This window comes from Rhinatrema bivittatum, chromosome 3 (genome assembly GCF_901001135.1).
Source record: "Rhinatrema bivittatum chromosome 3, aRhiBiv1.1, whole genome shotgun sequence".
Classification (NCBI taxonomy): domain Eukaryota; kingdom Metazoa; phylum Chordata; class Amphibia; order Gymnophiona; family Rhinatrematidae; genus Rhinatrema; species Rhinatrema bivittatum.
Window position 1 is genome coordinate 375412764 of NC_042617.1, and position 22305 is coordinate 375435068.

A 22305-nucleotide genomic window follows, 5' to 3' on the forward strand; every position below is an offset into this window, starting at 1 on the left:
TTTTGGGTACTTGCCAGGTTCTTATGGCCTGGATTGGCCACTGTTGGAAACAGGATGCTGGGCTTGATGGACCCTTGGTCTGACCCAGTATGGCATTTTCTTATGTTCTTATGTTCAGGTCCTCCAGGAGGACATGGACCCCAGTGGCAGTCTGGGAGGTGGAGTTGGGTCCCCCAGGAGTGCATGGACCCCAGCATTGGCATGCGCCTTTCAGCGGAGCGGAAGGAGATGGTTTAGATACAGTGGACAACCCCCTCCAGGCCATCACTGCCCACTAGCCCAGTTGCATCTTTTCACATAGGTGAGACTTGGGATAAAGTGGGGAGGATAATAATACTTGAGTAAGTGGGGATGCAAGAGGTCCCTTCCATTCTATTTAGTGGTATACTGCGGGGGCCAACAACACCAAAATTGCCAAATACTAAATGTTCTTACTATCTTGTAGAAATCTATATAGTTGTGTAGACAGACTATTAACCATGAGTAGATAAGTGTGCTGTTTGACATCCTATTAGCCATTTACATAGTCGTGTAGAAATGTATATGCTTGTACAGTCTAATAAACCTGTAAATATTTGTACATATTGCCAGCCTTGTTCAAAGTCCCATTTGTTTCCTGGGGTTAAGGGAGGGAAATCCCACTTCCTAACACCTTCTTCCCCAGGTGGAGGCACCAGGCGCCAAGACATGAGAACCGACGTAGTCTGTCCTAGGGGGGCTCCTGCCAGGTCAGTCCTGGACCCAGAAATGTCCCATGAGGTAAGCAGTCAAGGTGCATTGCATTTGAATAAATTGTATTGGAAAGAGATGGTTCAGTGGGCGACCTGTGAGGAGCAGGTTGCAGTAGCCTAATTGGGAGGTGATAAATATATGAATAATAATTTTAGTAGTGTGTTCAGAAAGGAAGGGACAGATTTTGGTGATGTTATGGAGAAAGAATTGGCATGTTTTAGCAATGTTTTGCATGTGTGTAGAGAAAGAAAGAGAAGTCCAAGATAACGACAAGATTATGAGCTGAGCGGACCAAGAGGATGACAATGTTATCCACATAAATAGAGAAATGAGGAAAAGATTAGTTCTGCTTGGCCATATTAAGTTTAAGGTGGAGGTGGAACATCCAAGCAGCAATGTCAGACAATCAGGCTGAGATTTGGGACTGGATTCCTAGTGATATTTCTGGTGTACAGAGATAGATATGGGAGTCATCTGCTTAATGATAGTACTGAAAGCCATGGGAGGAGACCAAAATACTAAGAAAATAAATATATATAGAGAGAAGAGAAGAAGTTCCAAGAACATAAGAACATAAGAAATTGCCATGCTGGGTCAGACCAAGGGTCCATCAAGCCCAGCATCCTGTTTCCAACAGAGGCCAAAACCAGGCCACAAGAACCTGGCAATTACCCAAACACTAAGAAGAACCCATGCTACTGATGCAATTAATAGCAGTGGCTATTCCCTAAGTATAATTGATTAATAGCCATTAATGGACTTCTCTTCCAAGAACTTATCCAAACCTTTTTTGAACTCAGCTACACTAACTGCACTAACCACATCCTCTGGCAACAAATTCCAGAGCTTTATTGTGCGTTGAGTGAAAAAGAATTTTCTCCGATTAGTCTTAAATGTGCTACTTGCTAACTTCATGGAATGCCCCCTAGTCCTAATATTCGGAAGTGTAAATAAAAGAGTCACATCTACTCGTTCAAGACTTCTCATGATCTGAAAGACCGCTATCATATCCCCCCTCATCCGTCTCTTCTCCAAGCTGAACAGCCCTAACCTCTTAGGCGAGCTGTTCCATCCCCTTTATCATTTTGGTTGCCCTTCTCTGTACCTTCTCCATCGCAACTATATCTAGATTTAAATCTGGTTGGGTGATAGATGACAAAGGGTGATGGTAGTAAATTAATTCATTCAGAGGAGAGCGTGATTAGTGGAGTGTTTTAGGGATCAGTCCTGGAGTCAGTTTCTTTTCAATATTTTTGTGAGTATAAGGGTTAGAAGATAAGTTTATCTTTTTGCAGATGACACTAAAATCTGCAACAAAGTGGACACAGCTGAGAGAGTAGCAGTGGAGTTTCTAGACAGAAGTATTTGGGGTGGTGTCAGGGAGCAAGACAAGTACGGAGGAAGGGGGGGGGCAAGCCAAAATGATATTTACACACATCGAGGCAGATATCCAGCGCAACCTAGCCATCTAAAGAGTTATCTGGCTAAACGGTGGCCACTGTCAGCTGCAGTCATTGGTCACCACATAGCCAGATAAGTAGTTAGACTCTCTTCACAAGAACAAGACCGTGCTTGCCACCAGGGAACAAGAGGGTCAGTTGTAATGGCTGTTCAAGGTCAAGCACAATGCAGAAGAGGGAGGTAGAGTGCCACAAGGATAAGGTATTAACCAAAGGTTACTTGCAGAAGTATGGCCAAGACTACAATGAGACATTCACACCAGTTTTCAAGCACACCACTGTGAGAACCCTCCTCTCCTACACATGGCAGGCAGCAAAGGCATGCAAGTTATGTGCATGGCATGATTGAGTCATTTATTTTGTGTGTTAGTTGTTCCTTGCATTTTTGTTGTGTCCGTTCATTATGTATGTTTTTATCATTGGGTAATCCGCTTCGAACCCTTTGTGTGAAGAATGCAGAATATACATTTTTAGTTAATGCTAAAGTGAGACAGAGAGCTGTAAAGAAACAGTGCCTGCTCCATGGAACTTACACTCTAGTTGAGACACACAGACAAGATAAATACATTTTTAGTAATCACTTAAGTATTACAGTAAAACTACAACTGATGATCAAACCCATGAGCAAGAACATATGCAGTATAAAAAATTACAAATAAAGATCTTTGTAGATCTGTCTCAACACACAGTGGCAATTCAGGGGGAGGGGGAGGCTCCTGTGTCGGAGGCAGGGCACACAGTGGCAGACATACAGGGCTTGGGTTGAGCCACTCACATGTCATCTCTCCATCCCCTCCCTCCAAGCAGGCAGTAGCAGCACAGGAACAAGCACATGTTCCTTGTTCGTACTGTGGCTGCTGCTCCTCTCCCTCCTTCTCCCGTTGCAAAGCAGAAGCAGCCAGGAAAAGGTCCATGTCTTTGCTCGAGCTGATTCCCATGTGCTATATACATGGGGGCTCTACTGCTTCCAGTGTAAAGGGTCTCCTCCTGGTGCCACCTCGTGCAGCCTTTGCTGGGCCCAGACTGCAATGCACGTGGCTAGTTATGGCAGAGCTTTGATCACTTGAACTCGGAGCTGCTGTGGGAATTCCGTGGTTAGGCCATGGATTTCAGTGGATTTCCATGCTATAAGCAGATGGCACTTTAGGTATGAGTTTCTCAGATTATGCAAATGCACGTGATAAAATCCTATAACGATTAAATTATTTTACCGTGTTACCTGTACATTTTTAAACTGCTCTTCGGACATCCAGTCAAAAGGATTCTTTGTTTGCTGTCGTGCCTCAGAAGGTTTCAATCCAAGTCTCTGAAGAGATGCAGCACAGAGGTCTGGAGAGATGACAAACTCTTTCTCCCCAGGGTTAATGTGCCCGCGAGAATGTTCTACCTGTTACAGAATGTAAAGTGGAAACGTTCCTACATTAAAAACATGATTCTACCTAAAGTCAGACAAAGACAGCAACTGCACGGTGTAATTTTATTTATGCGATTGTAATCCATCTTGTAGCCATTTGGAAGAAGCAGTAAATAAATCATTAAATAAATAAAATAAACTATTTTATTGGAGCTTTTGAAATCAATTTAAAGAAGAGCAAGAAAGTAGGTGGGTACAGAAGATCCTTTTCTAAGGTTAACCTGAGTTTAACTTTGTAAGCTCTTGGGACAGCTAAGGTTCTTGCGTCACTGATTATAACTGGCAGTCCACAATTACTCACTGAATGTTGTCAGTGCACAAAGGGACTTATTCACTAAAAAGAACTCAGTTTTTTTTTTTGTGTGTATGCCAAAGCTGATGAAGATCAAGTATTTCCCCACCCCCTGCCAAATTCACTGAGCTTCTCTTTGAAAATTCAAGGCAAGCAGGAACTGAAGGAGCAGTGTACACCTGGTAAAGTAAGCACAGAGATTTTGAAAAGAAATCTCTCCACATACTTTATTTTCCCCACCTGCTCTTGGTCCCACCCACGGTATAAAAGATGCACATGGTGGGGCAGATTTTCAAAGGGATATGCGTGTATCCCCCGAAAAGCTGCCCCTTGCACCCCCTGCGCGCGTCGAGCCTATGTTGCACCCGGGACGCGCGTAAGTCCCAGGGCTTTCCTGGGGGGGGGGCATGTCAGGGGGCATGTCGCGGCCGGCGTGTCATCGGGGGGCGTTCCGGGGGCATGAACGCGGCCTCCGGACCAGCCCCCGGACCAGCCCCCGGACCGGAACATGGCGTGCCGCCGCACGCAAGTTACCCTGCCTTGGTCAGGCGTAACTTTTGAAATAATGGTAGGGGGGGAATTAGTTAGGGCCAGGGGGCAGGTTAGTTAGGGGAAGGAAAGGGAAGGTGGGGGGCGCCGGAAAGAAAGTTCCCTCCGAGGTCGCTCCAAGTTTGGAGCGGTCTCGGAGGGAACGGAGGCAGACTGCGCGGCTAGGCTCGCGCAGACTGCCGATTTTGTGCAGCCTTGCGCGCACCAACCCCGGATTTTAAAAAAGATACGTGCGGCTACGCGCGTATCTTTTAAAATCCAGCGTACTTTTGTTTGCGCCGGTTGCACGAACAAAAGTATGCGCGTGCGTACTTTTTAAAAATCTGCCCCAGTCTTTTCACTGCTTAGTTACCTGGGCAAATTCCTTTGAAAAGCATCCTCAAAGTGGAAGTAAAGAAAGCCAGTTTAGAGGAAATGAAAACCCTGGTTAAAAAGGTTTTACCTCAAACGCAACCAGCAACGCATAAACCAGTCTGTCTTTCTCCAGCAGAGACTTGGTGACATATGAAAAGACGTTACCAGTCAAGCGGCCAATCACACCCTTAACAGAGGACCTTGGATGGAAGAAGGAAAGAAAAATGCCTCATTAGGCACTGTGAGGACTGGCCGAGCAGTAACCTCTGGGCTGGAGCAGTTAGCACACTGACTCCAGCATTTTCTTATACAGTTTCTCTTTATGAAATCAAACAGAAAACTCAACTTCACATTTAATGCCTACCTTCCCAGTCTTCTTTACACACAAATTCTCAGCGCGATTCAGGAGTTCCTACTCCTGGAGGGATGGGGCCTCTCTATCCCACTCTTATTTCTCTCTAGCTGGTCATGTCTTCTGAGCTCCTCCTGCCCTGCAGTGTCCCGCCCATGGAGCATTCTCTCTTAAAGGGATTTAAGGTGGACCAGGCATCTGGCCTGGTCCTGTACCAGTTTATAAGGGAAAACTATGGGCACTCCCTCCCCACCCCCCCAACACCTCAGCTTGGACCCATCGGGCCAAGCGTCCTCACTTGCTCTGGATTCTAACGAGGGAAGTGCTTCATATCACCAGTCTTCCTCCTTTGGCCTCCTGCCAACTAGGCCTGAGCCCGGGATTCTAAGCCCGGGATTCTAAGCCCCTCCTACTAGGGTTACCCCGCTAGCTCCGGGTTCAAATTCTGTGATGGAGCTTCTTGGACTAGTTAGAGGACATCAAGTGCTGGTCTGTTACAAGCTGCGAGCGCTTCCTGACGTCTGAGGTCTCCTTTGTAGAGCCACTCCTTGGCTCCTCCATATCCCCAGTTGCTGGGGTCTCCATACCACCACCCTATGGGTTCTCCTCCGGATTCTCTGCAGCGCTTCCCTCTGAGCTCTCCACGGTTTCCTCCTTTAGGTTATTTGCAGTTTTTGCCGCTCCTTTCTCTAGGGTCATGGCAGTATCTCCCTTTGGGGTCTCGGGTGGCAGCAGCTCCTTCTGGTTTCCCTGTCATGTCAGTGCTAGGCCAAACAACATTCCATCCTACAGGTCACTCCATGCTGCCCCCTTCAGGGCATTCTGGGTTGTCACTTCCTGGTACGGCTATGAAGCTCCACCATGAGCTCTCTGTTTCTTCCAACACAGTTCTTGCAGGCTTCAGGCCTTGGCAGTCCTCCTGTTGGCTTGAGCTGCATGCAGTCAGGTGCATCCCTCAGCTGCTGGGCTCCGATCAGGTTCTTTGCAGTGGCTTCCTCAGCTCCCAGTCCACATAAGTTCCCCTTTGTAAGGGTGGCAAGAAGAGCATTGCTTGCTTCCAGAGACTTTTTAAGCTTATACCAGGACAACTGGCTCTGTCTGAGGTTCTCCTGATATTTTCTCTCTCCTTTGAGGAGGCTCTGAATCCAAGCTTGCCAGCCTCCTTCATTCATGCTTCCAAACTGCGGCATTCTGGTGCTGCTTTTTTCTGTTTCTTTCTTTAGAATTTGAGTTTATTAGGGCCAGGCCCTATGCACACCACACTGACTCTTTCAGTCTGTAAACAGACCACGCCCTGTTTCAACCCAGTGCACAACTGTTGGCTTTTTTTTTCTGCTACACTTTATTTTTTCAAATAGAGGAAAAAAAAAAGCAAAACAAAAGCTGCTTCAGCTGCTCTTACTATACCTTTGATACAGGTCCTAACTTTGGACAGAACTTGTCTCTTTAGTCCACAGCAAACCTACCCTCACTCTCTTCTTTAAAGGCAGTTTCACCCTTCTCTTTTTTTTATTGTGATCTGCAGTCCTAGCAGCGCTGATTGGTTTTAGTGTAAACCACACCCTTTTGCCTTCAGCTACATCTGGTAGGCACCACAGCAAACACACTTTTCTTACTTCCAAACTTTCTCTTCTCTGTGCTCTGGTGCACACTACAGCAGTAGATTTCTGGCAGGCTATATACACACAAATTTTTTTCCTTCCTTTTGGTGGCTGTGGGCTTTTCTCTTTACCAGGTTTAGAGAAAAAATCTCATGCATGACACCATATGTAAGAACTGTCTGAGCAATATCGCCTGAGCTGGAGTAGTTAGCACACTGACTCCAGTTTTTCTTACACAGTTTCTCTTTATTAAATCAAACAGCTAACTGAACTTCACAATTACTGCCTACCTTTGCAGTCTTCTTTACAACGCACTTCTCAGAACTGTTCAGGAGCTCCTACTCCTGAAGGGAGGGGGCTTCTCTATCCCACTCTTATTTCCCTCTAGCTGGTCCTGCCCTCTGAGTTCCTTTTGCCCTTCAGGGCCCCTCCCATAGAGCATTCTCCCTTTAGGGGATTTAAGGTGGACCAGGCATCTGGCCTGGTCCTGCACAGGTTTATAGAAGAAAACTAGGGGTACTGTCATACAGACACATTCTAGAACCAAAATAAGTGGGAAATAAATGGTTTATTTTGACATAATAAGAAACTATATGATCCTCACCTTTCTGAATGAGTTATAGACATGTCAAAAAGCTCCATTAATTGCTTAAAACTGATCTGATACATGCTATTGAGCTGTCTAAGCATCAGGGCTGTATCAAGCATCACGGCACCTCTTACACCAATTTCTCGGAAACCTTCTCTGGCACGTAGAATGGCTTTCTCCGAAGCTGCTATTTTTAATTTCCTGAAAAAGAAGATATGTCAGTTTTGCTATAAAGTAAATACAGTTTCTGCTAGTAGATCTATTTGGGTGAATGTTTACTTACTGTAAATAGGTAAATGAGTCCCAGGAAATTAAAACAATTCTGGAACCACAAGCCCTTTAGATTACCTCAGTTTGTCTGCCCTGTGATTTCCAACTCGGGATGCACAAACTCCAACCAATTTGAAGAACCTCTTCTTAAGAAAATGCAGACTGAATTGAAAATCCATGGGGGCGGGGTCCATAGAAATCCACTGCAGATTTTGTGACTCGGCAGATCTGCAGTGGCTTTCCATGGCATCGCATCAGATCTCCCTAAGATCCAGCAAAGAAAATCCAGTGGCTCTTCCTGCTGGTACCTCGGGAAGATTCACAGAGTATGATAAACTTGAACTAGGATGGGCTCTGCATGGTTTGAAATGGACAGAATTATTCACACATCCCTAGTTGCAGCTCATACAGGTTTAAGTTACTGACTGGAAGTTACTTTATATTACAGTCATCAACTGTAAGCAGTTTTCTCTTTGGCTTACCTGGAAGAGTGGCCTCAGCAGGTATTTTGGAACTTAAGAAGCTGTTTCCTATCTATATTTTGTATTCTGGCCTGTCTCTATTTTGGTATGATGATTTTTGGATTGTTTTTCTCAGTAACACTTTAACTTTTGTTCGGAACACAAAACCCTGAATGTGGACTGATTACTTTTGGGGCCCTAAAGGACCTCATCACAGAATCCACATTTCCCAACCCTGAAATGAGTGGGTCAGTGCTCAGCAGGGATTGGAAGCGTGACCTCAAGAGTGGGTTACACATACAAAACGTTAACCCTTCCCCACCCCAGAACCTTGACCTGGTATTTTCTTTTGAATCTCTAAGGAGTGAGAATTATTCTCACAAGCACTGAAAGTAAGAGAACTGAAAACAGGGGTAACAATTTTGTAATTTCAAATAGGTACCCAACATTCTTTGGAATTTAATACTTTGGAAATGTAAGGTTCAGTCACTGCTGGTGTGTGAGAGCTGATAACACATTTCTGGCACCCAGACTTCATAAACGTTTCCAAACAGGAGAAGTGAGTGGAAATGAGGTTTGTATTAGTGTGTGTGTGTCTAGGTGGGGGTGGGGGGGAGGGGAACGGTCACTAGTTGTGTTCCTATCCACGATTTAGCTTTGCGTGTGGAAGAGCACAGGGTGTCCTTGGTTGGGAGTGTTGTGGAAAATTATTGTGCGAGCAGCACTGCTAAGTGACCACTGGATGGCAGTTGGTTCAATGCTGAGCAACTGCTTCTATTGTGTTCCACTGAGATATGCTTTATTTTTTTTTAACTCTTTGTTTAAAGTATTGGCTTACAAACCAAAGTAGCCACACATTGATAATAAAACAAAATAAAAACTTTCATTAATCTTACTTTACTCAAACCAAACGACAAATAATGATAATATACCAACAAAAAGAAGCTTCCATTGAAATGCTTTAACCTTAATGTTATTAAGGTTTTGGTGTGGATTTCCCCTTAAGAAGGTTAAAGGTTCTGATTGGTGGGGGAGTGGCCTAGGAGAGTATAAAACCTGGGCCAGTCTGGCGGGAAGGACTGTCTCTTGGTTGGAATTGGGAATAAGAGAAGGACCTCCAGGATGTAGGGAGCCTGGAGTGGCCAGCCTGTGGGCTGGTGGGCCTGGGGACCCCTCAGAGTGGAGTGGATGCTGGAAGGGCTCTGTCTCTCAAGGGGAAAAGCCTGTGGATAGGAGCAGAAGAGTGATTCCTCATTTCGAATATGGAGATGGGAGATGAGGACAGGCGTGTGAATAATACCCGGGAAGCCTACACAATGTTGGACAGGGGGACTAGGACTAAGAAGAAGTGGGGTCTGGTGTCATGTTCCCTTGTGAAGATGAGAGAAGTGTTATAATGTGAGATATTGTACAAAGTTATGGCAGAGGAGAATATAAGCTCTGCATTCTGACAGAGTGTGGTATGGAGGTGAGAGAGGAGACTGTTGAAAGGGAAGGAGGTATTCCAGACTTTGGGATCCAAATTATTGCCCTCATGAATAATTCAGTTTGCTTTGTATATCTTCAATGTAATATGTACATAGTTGCTGGCTGGACATCCCAGAAAAATAAAGTTGAGTGTTTGATTTAATCTTGGAGTGGCATGAAATCTGTGGGACTCTAACAGGCTGATGAAATACAGTGTGTTCAGCCGCGCGCACTGTTTAACCCGTGATTAGCCATGTGTTTTCGATGCGCGTCCACAACCCCTTATGCTATAAGAGGATTAGTGCATCCAAAACACATATATAATCTCTCACGAAGGCAACAGTGCTCATCACATGCAAATGTATGTTGATGAGGCTATTAGCTATTTTAACCTGCAAAAATGAACGCCTTCTCCATAGGCATTAATTCTTGAGGAGCCCAGAAAAATAACAGAAAAGCAGAAAATGCTACTTTTCTGTTCCTTTTTTCTGTTCCTCTGACTTAGTATCATCGCAACATTAAGTCAGAGGAACCGAAATAGGAGAATTAAGAAAAAAAAAAAAAAGTATGCCGGCACTGCAGTCAGGTTAGGAAAAGGGACGCTCAATTATCGAGCGTCCCTTCCTAACCCATGGCTGTGCACAGTTAAGGAAAACGGATGTTCATAAAATTGAGCGTCCAATTTAAATATTAAATCTGGGTGCCCAGGAGAGGTGGATTGGCGCATGCTAAAGGAGTCGGCACTCAATCATGAGTGCCCCTTTAATGTGCACCGATATTGCATCTGCCTGTTTGGGTGGCCAGCACTTACAGATAATTGAGGGACAGGGTTCATGGGTATTGGATGACAACTCACTGACCAGTCCAACTGCCTCTAGCTGGGTTCATGCCACCATCTGCATGGCTCCATATTTCTGAAGCTACTAAATTAATTAGAGAGACTGGCTCTTACTCTAAATGGGTCAGATACCACTGTTCTCTACAGCTAAAATGCTCATTATTTTATGTCCCCGAGCTAGGGATACATTAGTGCTTAACAGCAACTGGGATAGGAGAAGAAAGTGTAACCTGCCCAAGGCTAGAAAGTCAGTAGCCGATGGGTTGTGAACTTGCACCCAAGCAGCTCTCCTCCTCCTAGTTGAATGGTCTGATGACCTCATTAGACCTCCCTCCTGCACACAGAGCACTGAGAATCACTGTCCTAGAGACATCATCCCAGGTAGTTCCTGCTGATGTGACTTTACTTCAGGAAACAAGGGAGATTGGATTGAACTGTGTCCTGTTTGAAATGGCAGTATGAGTGCTGCTATCTCACGTTTTATTTCTATTCAAGTAAGCTGAACATCATTTATGATCTCCTCTCTATCCTTTCCCCACCCAAAAAAAGAAAGAAAAGAAACTCCAGATGTGAGTAAAGTACATTTCCAGGGCTTCATGATGCTGCTGTTTCAGGTTGCTCAGTTTCTTAGCCACAGGTAGGTTATGCAGCAGGGTGATGTCGCTCTGCAGGATCTCCAGCATTCTTCCTTCCAGGGCTGCAAGCTCTTCCATATTCTCCAGACATCCCTGAAAGACAAAGACACCAACAACACTTTGTTTGGATTTACAACCCTAACATACATTACCTACTTCTATTGGGGTCGCTCATACCAAGCTCAATTCCCCCAAATTTTGAGACACTAAATCTTTTATAGACAAAATGTATTTGCCAGTTTTGGCAAATAAAAAATAATGAGGTTATTATTCAAAAGCTTCTGTGTGTATGTGTGTGTATGTAACTCTGGAGTTGTGTGTACAAAAGCCAAGTCTTAAAATGTTACCTCCTCCCCCAAATGCATACATTTTGGGCTCACAAAAAGGGGCATTGGTGTGGGTTTACGCAGTGAGTGCACATATTCAGTGCTATCATATCAGACCGGTCAGAAAAATAGAAGACCCGACTTTACTCAGGAAAGAATTGCGCATGTAACTTTATCCAATATATTCAGTGGGAATATTAAAGTATGCACATAAAGCTCTATGTGTACCTTTCCCTAGATAAGTTTGCTGTTTGGTGTCTTACTAAATTTATTTTTATTTATTTATTTAAAGTTTCTTTTATACCGATGACCGTTTACACATCGCATCGGTTTACAGTTAAAAAGGAACAAATGGGCAGAACCCTTACATATAACATTGAAAAAACAGGTTAACTTTTGGGCAGGGCCCTTACATGTAACTGAGAACAAGGTGGTTAAAAGTGGGATAGGGTATAGAGCTGACTATGCCGCGAGCGTCCGTGATATCAATAAATAGATACAGCAAAATCAGCAAAATCACAACTATTTACAAAAGCTAATTACATAAGTAGCCGAGTCAAAGTACAAAATCGATGGGCATGAGACGTATTCCGGGAAATAGATTCCTAGTCATGTAGCAAATTCTTAGTTACTCAATTTTTAGTTAAACAGTGGGGGTTTATGTAATGGCAGGTGATGTGTGGTAAGCTTGCTGGAAGAGCCATGTTTTCAGTTTTTTCTTGAAAGTGGGTGTGTATGTTTCCAGGCGTATATCGGGAGGCAGGGAGTTCCATATGGAGGGGCCAGCGAGAGAGAAAGCTCTGCTTATGGTAGATGATAATTTGAAAGATTTGATGGGTTGGGCACGTAGGGTTCCTTGGAGGGCTGTACGTGTGGGTCTATTCGAGGTACGGGGGAGGAGTGGGGGGTTAATCCAATTGAGGATTATATATAGAACCGATGTGATATACCTTATTGAATATCGGTATAGAAAAATAAATAAATAAATATTGGCCTCAATGTGTAGCTTTTGTAAAATGGCCATGAACTGCTGCATGAAGAGGCCTAGGTTAGGTTCCTGCCTCAGAGCCGGGGTTGAGGTTGCAGCGGGTGAGGGAGTCATAGTAAATGCACCTAGTTGAGAACAAATGGGGAATGAGTGTGCACAGCCAAGGAGAAGCAATCAAAGCAATCTGTTGGCATACATTACACAGGGAGTAGAAGCCAAAAATAAAAATTTTATTTTATTTATTTATTTATTTATTTTTAACGTTTTTTATATACCGACAACCGTTTGCACATCGTATCGGTGTACATTTAACTCAAAAAAGGTAGGCAGAGCCTTTACATGGAACATTAACTATAAAAATTAAAATTAAAAGGTATTACAAGAAGCAAAAGGTAAGCAGAGCATTTCATAGAACAGTAACTATAGAATAAGCGATAATGGAATTACAATAGATATAGAAAACACAGGTTTTATAATATATATGAACTATATGTACAAAATATTTACAAGAGAATCAAACAGCCCTATGGAACAATAGGTTTTAATACATCATGTGGATGGAGTAGCGGGAGGGTAGGCTTGTTGAAAGAGAAAAGTTTTTAGTTTCTTTTTGAATTTTGGTGTGGATGTTTCTGTGCGGAGATCTGGAGGGAGAGAGTTCCAAAGAGTGGGGGTGGCGAGGGAGAAAGCCCTGTTCATTGTATAGATGAGCTTGAAGGGTTTGATAGAGGGGGAACGGAGTGTTCCTTGGAGGGCAGGACGTGTGGATCTGGTGGATGTGCGAGGGAGGAGTGGGGGGCAGAGCCAATTGTAGTTTTCATTGGTGATACTTTTGTGAATGAGAGATAGAGTTTTGAACAGGATACGAGATTGGATTAAAATAATATTGAGATGGTTGAAAAATAATATTCTACCCCTGTGTAATCGTGGTTTCTTACCCTTACCACATATATTTTCATCTGCTGGGACATTTTTGCATTTTTAGATCCTTCCCAGGTGTTGACCATTCCCCCTGTTTTGCGATTGATCAATATTCTACTATATAATCCGGCTTCAGCATGTTCAGAGTGTGGTTAGATGTAGCTTTTATTTATTTATCTGTTTGTTTATTTATTTATTTATAGAAATTTTTATTCCATATATGTGGCTGAACTATGTAGTGATAGTAACCATCTGAGTTTGAGTTACTCCTGCTTGAGGCCGGAAGAAGTATACTTCACACAGAAGACTCCTGGAAGTCCTTAAAAGACTTAAGCAAAAAAATTTTTAACCATGAGATAGTAAGGAAAAAAATACAAAACAAAAATAACAATGTTATATAGAAACTGTTTACATGTCTCATACAATCCAAGTCCTCTATAGAAGGATCCAAGAGCACAACGCTAGGAAAATTATACAGTAATCTTAAGGAAATAACTAGCAGAAAGAGAGCTATATATATATAGGAGAGAAGTTAAAATAGGTAACGATTTATCGTTCAGAAAAGATGACAGTTGAGATGGTTGAAAAAAGATATAGGTAACATTTTGATATTTAATCAAACATTTGCAAGGGAATTTAAGAAGGAAGAAAGCACCCAATTCTAAAGCCTTGGGCGTCATTAATAGATACTGCCTCCTCTTCTTCTGCGTTTGTCTGGCAAAGTCCAGATAAACTCTCACTTTTAAGTTTAGAAAAGTTTCCAAGCGATGTTGAAAAAACATTTTAAGAATCCAGTCTCTGTCAGACTCCAAGAGAAAAGAGACAATGAGGGCTGCCGGAATGACCAGATCTTTCTCAAATGTTTCCAAAATTGTGGTAAGGTCCAGGCTAACTGGCACAGTAGGAGTAAGAACCTGCATGTTCTTTTGATCAGGAGAACCTTTCTTGAAAGATGGTATATAATATACCCTTGAAACCAACGGAAGGACCTCTTCAGGAATCTTAAGAATATCCATTAGATATTTTTTCCACATATCTTTAGGAGAGATATATGGATCCTTTGGAAAATTAATAAAACGGAGATTTCTCCCCCGCATCTGATTTTCCATTTGCTCGACTCTATTTGATAAGAGCTGATTTTCTTTAAGCAGGGCCTACTGAAGAGCAGATGTACTTTCAAGCTCAACTTTAAAGGCCTTGCAGGATTTTTTAATCTCTCTAGTTTCATTTTCCATAAATTTCAGTTGGGTCTCTAAAACCTTTATACAATTCACCAGTTTCATCTGCACTACAATATTATTATTTAAAGTCTGAATTGCTTCCCAAATGTCTTTGAATGTAATGACTGATTTTGGGGTAATTCAAAAGTGTCCTCTCCAGACTGCTTCAGAGCAACGCTTCCAGGAATCTCCCCTTCAACACCAAGATTCTCAAACGGCACTGAACTGAGGTGCTTCCAGCAGGTCCTGTGGGCTCAGAATGAAGCTCAATGCTGCTGGCATCAACAACTAGCACCGTACCTTGTTGCGGGTCAAGCAATCTCACCTCAGCAGGATTTGCAGAGGTCGTCCGTTCCTCCGAGGACAGAGATGTTGATAATTCTGGGAGAGAGTCAAGTCTTACTTCTTCCTGACCCACTTCCAGCAAACACACTCCCGAAGTGATGGCTCCCCGACTCACATGAGCATCCATCGGACCCATCAAAGGGCTCGATAGAAGAGCTGTCAAGACCTCCCACTCTCTAGCCCTCTGTTTTCAGCCAGAATGAGGCATAATTCCAGGTATAGTAAGACAAAATAGAGACAAGCTCAAGTGTGAGCTGCTAGTTCAACCATCTTGGATTGACCTGCCAAGTCAGATTTATACAAATTTGTGCGAATGAGTCCTAGGAAGTAGGCCTCTGCGAGGAACTGAAGAAATAGGGAATGGAGTGTCTATGGTCATCCCTCCTCCTACAGAGCTGAAATATCTTTTTAGGTGCTTATCAAAATTATAGCTTTTAATTTTATGACAGTTTAAATTCAGCAAATCATGAATATTTCCTGCTATTAGACCCTTTCTGACCCATAATACATTGGGTTAATCAAGCCCACCATCTGCATAATTAAACATTTCAGCAGTATTTACTGGTAACAATCAAATTCTCCAAATTGGCCATTGCCGGTGATTATTATCACCAAAGTGTAGCCAGGCAAATTGAGATGATCAGCCCCATAATACTCTAGAAGCTACCAATTGAAATGTGATTTATGTACACTTCAGATGAGACTATTCTGTGGAAGAGTTGAGCTGACCCAAATATTGATTTTGCAGCAAGAGAAAAATGCAGTGGTCAGAAATATATCACATAATTTCAGTCATACCCATAAGAACAATACATTTGCCATACTGGGCCAGACCAAACGTCCATCAAGCCCTGTATCCTATTTTCAACACTGGCCAATCCAGAACACAAGTACCTGGCAGGATCCAAGGGTAGATAGAGTCTAAGCTGCATATCCCAGGGATAAGCAGTAGATTTCTGCATCTGTACCTTAATAATGGACATTTCCTCCAGGAACTTGTCTAAACCATTTTTTAATGTAGTTACACTAACAGTTTTCACCACATCCTCTAGTAACAAATTCCAGGGCTTAATTATGCATCGAGTAAAAAAATATTTTCTCTTAGTTTTAAATATACAACTTAGTAATTTTATTGTGTGCCCCCTAGTCTGTGCTTTTTAAAAAAGTAAACTGATTCATGTTTATTCGTTCCACTCTACTCATTATTTTATAGACTTCTATCATAATCTCCCCTCAGCCATCTCTTCTCCAAGCTCCTCTACAAGATTTCTTACAATTTAGTTAAATATTTAGACCTAATCAGGTTGTTCTACCCTTTGACCTCTCCTTAAAGCTGGAGGATGCAGCAAGGTTTGTATTAAAGTATAGCATTACAGAAGTAACATGCAAAATGTGCCTTTACCTAACTTTAACTTATTAGAATAAACCAGGCTTTGTTTATATCCTAGCAAATGCATGAGAGAGAAATTACAACTGGACAAAAGTTCAATGTCAGCAAATGTTTCTGGGCAGTGCTCACCCTGAGGGAGTGTGAGGGCAGGTTACCCCAGTCCTCCCAATCCCATCTGACTGGTGTGCAAAAGCTGGGATGTGAACCTGGGTATCTTGTTTGACACTGTGCCACCCCAGGAAAAATAACTGGAGAGAAAAAGTCTGGTTTCATAGCCACCGACACAGATTATTAAAGTTGAAAGTCATTTTACCTGTTGTAATAACAAATGATCCTCTTTCATTCTTTGTTTTTCCTTTTGTACAAATCTGTCCAGCAGCTGCTCTGCCAAGCCCTCCTTGTCCTGGCAGAAGTAAAGCACGTGGTAGAAAGCTGCGATCTCTGCTGGTATCTCCTCAGGCAGGCTGGTGGTGTGCAGGTAGAGGCGGAATCTGGGCTGGCACTCTACTTCATGACTGGCAACCTAACATCACACCCAGGCCAGAAATGGTCAAGCACAAATAACATGTCTTTGGTGATACCAGTGGTAGCCTTAGGGGGATGGGGTCCCTAGGTAAGATTGCCATTTGGGTCTCTTCAGAGGATTAATCTGGATGATCTATAAAGCAAGTCCGACATTTTTTTAAATTTCAATTTTATTTTACCCAGCCCATGAAACTGCAATTAAAGTTGTATCATGGATCTTTTTAATATTCTTTGGGTAAATTAGATAAGTAGTTAAGTGTTAAAATGCAAATAGGGCTGATCCCTTGCAAAAACTTCATCCTCCAAAAATGTGTTGTGAAATTTAGGGGGCGCTGGTTGATTGCTCAGTGTGCTACCCCCCCCTAAGGCTGCCACTGATATCTCCTTTTCCCAGGTTATATCACTATCTCTTAATGTCCTCCCAAAGCTTCTGAAGCTTAATACCTTGGATTTTTAGCTCACCTTTCCAAATGAGGCTCAAGATGGCTCACAGCATTATTCAACTTCAGGTATAGTGCTTACATTCTAAGTGGGTAGACAGACATCAGCATATTATAGGAACTTGCTCAACGTCACAATGTAAGTGGGAGAAAAAGGGATTTGAACCCTTTTTTCCCTGGTACACATTAGAGATGTGAATCATGTGCCAGATCGTCTTAACGATCAGATTCGGCTTGGGGGGGGAAATCTGATCGTTAAGATATGTGAATTGGAATCGTTTCCGATTAGGGGCTGATGAGTAAAGATGGCGCCGGCCATCCAGTGCTCCTACCATGTGACAGGGGCCGGCCAATGGCACGGATACCCTGTCACATCGTAAGGGCAAAGGGGCATCGGTGCCATTTTTTTTTTAGAACAGCTGATGCCTGGGAACGGGAAATCTCTCCCCGAGGCCCCCCTGGATCTCTCCCCGAGGCCCCCCGAGGCCCCCCTGGACCACCAGGTAATTTTAAAAGGTTTTGGGGGGGTCGGGAGGGGGGGGTCGATTTAAAGGGTCGGGTGTTTTTTGTTTTTTTTAGCGGCGTGGGCCTCCCTAAAAAAAAAGGGTCGGGAGGGTGGGGGAGGCTAAGGGGGGTCGATTTAAAGGGTCGGGTGGGTTTTTTTTTTTTTATCGGGCCATCGGCGCCATTTTAATTAGTGGCAGCCAAAATGGCGCCGATGGCCCGAGAGCGGGAGATCGCGCCGGGACCCCCCCCCACTGGACCACCAGGTAACTTAACATTTTGGGGGGGTTCGGGAGGGTAAGGAATTGGTTTTAAAGGGTCGGGGTGGGTTTAGGGGTTGTTTTGGTGTGCCGGTTTTCCCGCCCTCCCCCAAATAATTCCCGTGCCCTATTTAACGATACAATACAAATGCCCCTGACGATAAATCGGGGGCATTTGTATTGTATCGTGCACTCTAACGATTTAGAACGATTTTAAAATTATCTGACAATAATTTTAATCGTTCAAAAACGATTCACATCCCTAGTACACATCCTGTTGCTATAAACCCCTAGACCACCCTTTCAGCATATTATGTGCTCTCTTCTATCATGTCCTATGTCTTCCCGGCCACTCTGAGTCAGGTACCTCTCCTGCCGCTTGGCCTTCCTGTCAGCGTTGTGCTTCTTGTTTACTGCCCGTCAGTACTGATATGTCTACAGACACCTTTTCTAGTGCTGAAAACATGGCCAGTGCTACAGAAACTTTAATATTACGAGCAAGAATAACCACATTATTCATTACTATTATTATTTGCGGTGAGGTCCATATTCAAAAGCATTTAGCTGGCTAGCTCAAAAGTTAGCCAGCCAAATTAACATTTGGTTACACATCTTGGTAGTATTCTAGCCGGCTAATACGTTAGGAGCGTTCAGGGGGCGTAACTGGGAGGTGTTGAGTTAGGCGGAAAGTTAACTGGCTAACTCCAATATTCAGAGTTAGCCAGATGACATAGCTGGCTAAGTCTGGTCAAGCCAAAGAGCTGTCCTAAACTTAGCCAGCTATAGTTAGCCAACTAACTTTAACATAGCCGGCTAAGTTTATCTGGCTAATTTTGCTATCTGGACTGTGTCTGACTATGAACCTCAATAATGATAATTGAAAAGAAATATTGTGAAGCTCGTATCTGAGCTGCCAAAGCTTGGAAGCACACGTGCAGTTACCATCATTTTAAACGGCACTTTATTCTGCTGAAATTCAGATTTGGAACGGAGAATCTGAGTGAGCCGTGCATCTCCGGCTAACATCTCTACATCACAGTAGGTAAGAAGAAGCTGACGTCCATCTGTCAGGCATGAGTCCAGCTGGGAACAAAGCTCCTGAAGAGTTCAAAACCAGAGCAGATGAACCGATTAGTGGCCTTCTTTCCAAACTATTTATTTATTTTTAAACTCTGTTTAAAAATAAAGCAAAATATCCAGTTCAACACAATGATAAACATTGTAGAATGTGACAACAACTAATCTTGTATTCTGTATTAACTACTTTGCCATTCATTTTGGCAGCCCCAACACTGATTGTTGAAGCAGGTGAGTGCAGTACTAAAAACACTTATAAGTGTGCAGCTAGAGAACACAGAATTAATGCCAGTGGTGCCCATCTTTTAGTCACTCCGCAGCTGAAACTATAGTGTCGGGAATAGGGCTACAATGGTGGCACAGGACCTCCCCCAAAGTATGGGCCTAGGGTGGTCACCCCTGTCCACCCTCCCACCCCCTCTGGTGGGTAATGGCCATGAAGAGAGCCGTGTGGCACTCTGAAGAGTCCCATGGGGCTCCCATCTGATGCACTGAATGAAAAAGCACGATCCCTGCGAAGCACAGAACCCGCCCTGCTGCTGCCGGAGCTACCCGCACTTCTTTATCTGAAGCAGTCTGTCCCCAGCGTGAAGCCCGATGGCACGTGAGCCCCTTACGTGATACTGGACTTGCGCGCACTCCCGCGAGAGATGGTCTTCAATCCAGGGAACAGCCTGTGCGGTCGGATCACAGACGAGAATCCAGGCTCCGTTACCGTCTGCAGCAGTCAGGACACAGGAGTTGTCCAGGGCCAGTCTGTTCCTGGGGAGCCCTTTCATTTCCAGTTTTTTCCTTTCAATCTTAAAAAATGGAAAAAAAAAAAAAAATCAGTCCCTTGAAATGACTGCAGCTTGGTCAGTGTGTCAGGAATGTATAATTGCTAATAAATATTTCTTAAGTGGCCTTTGGTGGTTAGCATTACTTTGTAAAAATGCTAAATGTGACCCCTTCATGTGAGGCACATGAAGACAGGTCTGTAACTTCCAGGTTATAAATCACTTTTCCTATGTAACCCCACCAACCAGGCACATAAAATATTGAGAAGTGAGGGTCAGTTTGACAACGTGGGGCACGCAGATGGTGAATGGACCCTGTTCGAAGCAGTGGGGGCAGAATATTTTTTTCCTGGCTGTGGGAAAGCGTTGCCTCCCCTCCCCCTCCATGAACCCGGTGCCCCTATTTCTCACTTAGTGCTCGCATACAAAATGGTTTACAAACAAAATCTCACCACTCACAGGCTTAACCTAACTCCTCTAGCTTAATTTTTTTGGGGGGAGAGTTTCTAGCCAGCAATTATGTACATTTTAGCAGAGGGTAAAGAGTCTGTACTGACGTTTCCAGACCTCACAAAGATCCACTAGATCATCCTTCAATGGAACTCTTTCGATACCCTCACATAAACTAGCACACATTAGGGATGTGAATCGTTTTTGAACGATTAAAATTATCGTCAGATAATTTTAAAATCATTCTAAATCGTTAGAGTGCACGATACAATACAAATGCCCCCGATTTATCGTCGGGGGCATTTGTATTGTAGCGTTAAATAGGGCACGGGAATTATTTGGGGGAGGGCGGGAAAACCGGCACAGCAAAACAACCCCTAAACCCACCCCGACCCTTTAAAACCAATTCCTTACCCTCCCCCACCCTCCCAAACCCCCCCAAAATGTTGTTACCTGGTGGTCCAGTGGGGGGGTCCCGGCGCGATCTCCCGCTCTTGGGCCATCAGCACCATTTTGGCTGCCACTAATTAAAATGGCGCCGATGGCCCGATAAAAAAACCAAACCACCTGACCCTTTAAATCGACCCCCCTTAGCCTCCCCCACCCTCCTGGCCCTTTTTTTTTAGGGAGGCCCGCGCCGCTAAAAAAAAACAACCCACCCGACCCTTTAAATCGACCCCCCCACCCGACCCCCCCAAAACCTTTTAAAATTACCTGGTGGTCCAGGGGGGCCTCGGGGAGAGATCCAGGGGGGCCTCGGGGAAAGATTTCCCGTTCCCAGGCATCAGCTGTTCTAAAAAAAAAAATGGCGCCGATGCCCCTTTGCCCTTACCATGTGACAGGGTATCCGTGCCATTGTCCGGCCCCTGTCACATGGTAGGAGCACTGGTTGGCCGGCGCCCATAGCTGATGAGTAAAGATGGCCGGCGCCATCTTTAAAGATGGCGCCGGCCATCCAGTGCTCCTACCATGTGACAGGGGTTTTTTTTTTAGCGGCACGGGCCTCCCTAAAAAAAAAAATTAGCGATGTGAATTGGAATCGGAATTCAGCCAGTTCTTCAGTTGTTGTTTTCAATTTGTTCAACAGTTGATATCAATATAAGCTTCTTTGCTATTATCGTATTTTGACTTCCTATTCTTCCTCTCCTTCACTCTTCCCTTGTTTGATTCTCCCTGAGCTGTTTTTTTTTTTTTTTTATTTTGTTTATGCAATTTTACATATTATAGACAGCAAATACACATGTCATTGAAAAGGCTATATATAATAAGTAATCAATCAAACTTAAATATCTTCATTTACTAATTCTAACAATTATATAAGCCATTTATAAGGAATCTAGAGGTCCTAGATACATAGAATTATCTGAAGCAATTATAAAAAAAAGAGTTATAAATTATTACCTGGGATATAAATGCTATTTACTTTTTATTTATCTATGACCAATCTAGGCAGGTTTATTAGATGATTTAGCCTCCAGGAATTTTTTAAGCTCTGAGGGTTCTAGAAAAACATACCTTACACCTAGTAATTTTAACACACATTTGCAAGGAAAATAAACTGTCATCTGGGCTCCCAAGCTTTTAACTTCGGAGCCCATCTGCAGAAAACCTTTCCTCCTTAATTGAGTACATCGTGTGATGTCTGGGTACATCCACATTTTTTCTTTTAAGTACAATTTGTCTCGATTTTTCAAAAATAATTTCAAGATATTGTCCCTATCTTCCATTCTTGAAAACCTTACGCACAACGTTCCCCTTGAATCAATTTGTTCTCCCATAGTTTCCTCTAGAAAATTTGTTAGATTTTCTAAATGCATCGATGGACTAATAGAATTTGATTTTTCCTTCTTTTTACTTTCAATAAAAAAGATTTTTTCTATTGGTGGAATTTTTTCCTGGGAAAACTGTAGATTTTCTTTCAAAAATCTTTTAAATTGTTCCATAGGGGAAATACATTTTACAGGAGATTATTTTCTATTAGTTCTATTCTTCTTGAATTAGCTGTTTCACCTTTTATTAATCCTATCTGTACTTGCTGTATCTGTTTTAATGTTGTTTCAGAATTTTCA

The 22305-nt window shown here is 43.3% G+C and overlaps 1 protein-coding gene across 1 annotated transcript in view; it reads right to left on the bottom strand.

Moving 5' to 3' along the window:
- Positions 1-22305, bottom strand: part of LOC115088599 (dynein gamma chain, flagellar outer arm-like) — a 535861-nt gene that overhangs the window by 80271 nt on the left and 433285 nt on the right. The window contains exons 86-92 of the mRNA XM_029596857.1: positions 19628-19810; positions 18876-19031; positions 16518-16727; positions 10962-11107; positions 7359-7544; positions 4890-5001; positions 3412-3579 (exon numbers count right to left, since the gene is read on the bottom strand). Of these exons, the coding sequence (XP_029452717.1) occupies positions 3412-3579; positions 4890-5001; positions 7359-7544; positions 10962-11107; positions 16518-16727; positions 18876-19031; positions 19628-19810 (1161 nt within the window). The remainder of the gene's footprint in view (positions 1-3411; positions 3580-4889; positions 5002-7358; positions 7545-10961; positions 11108-16517; positions 16728-18875; positions 19032-19627; positions 19811-22305) is intronic.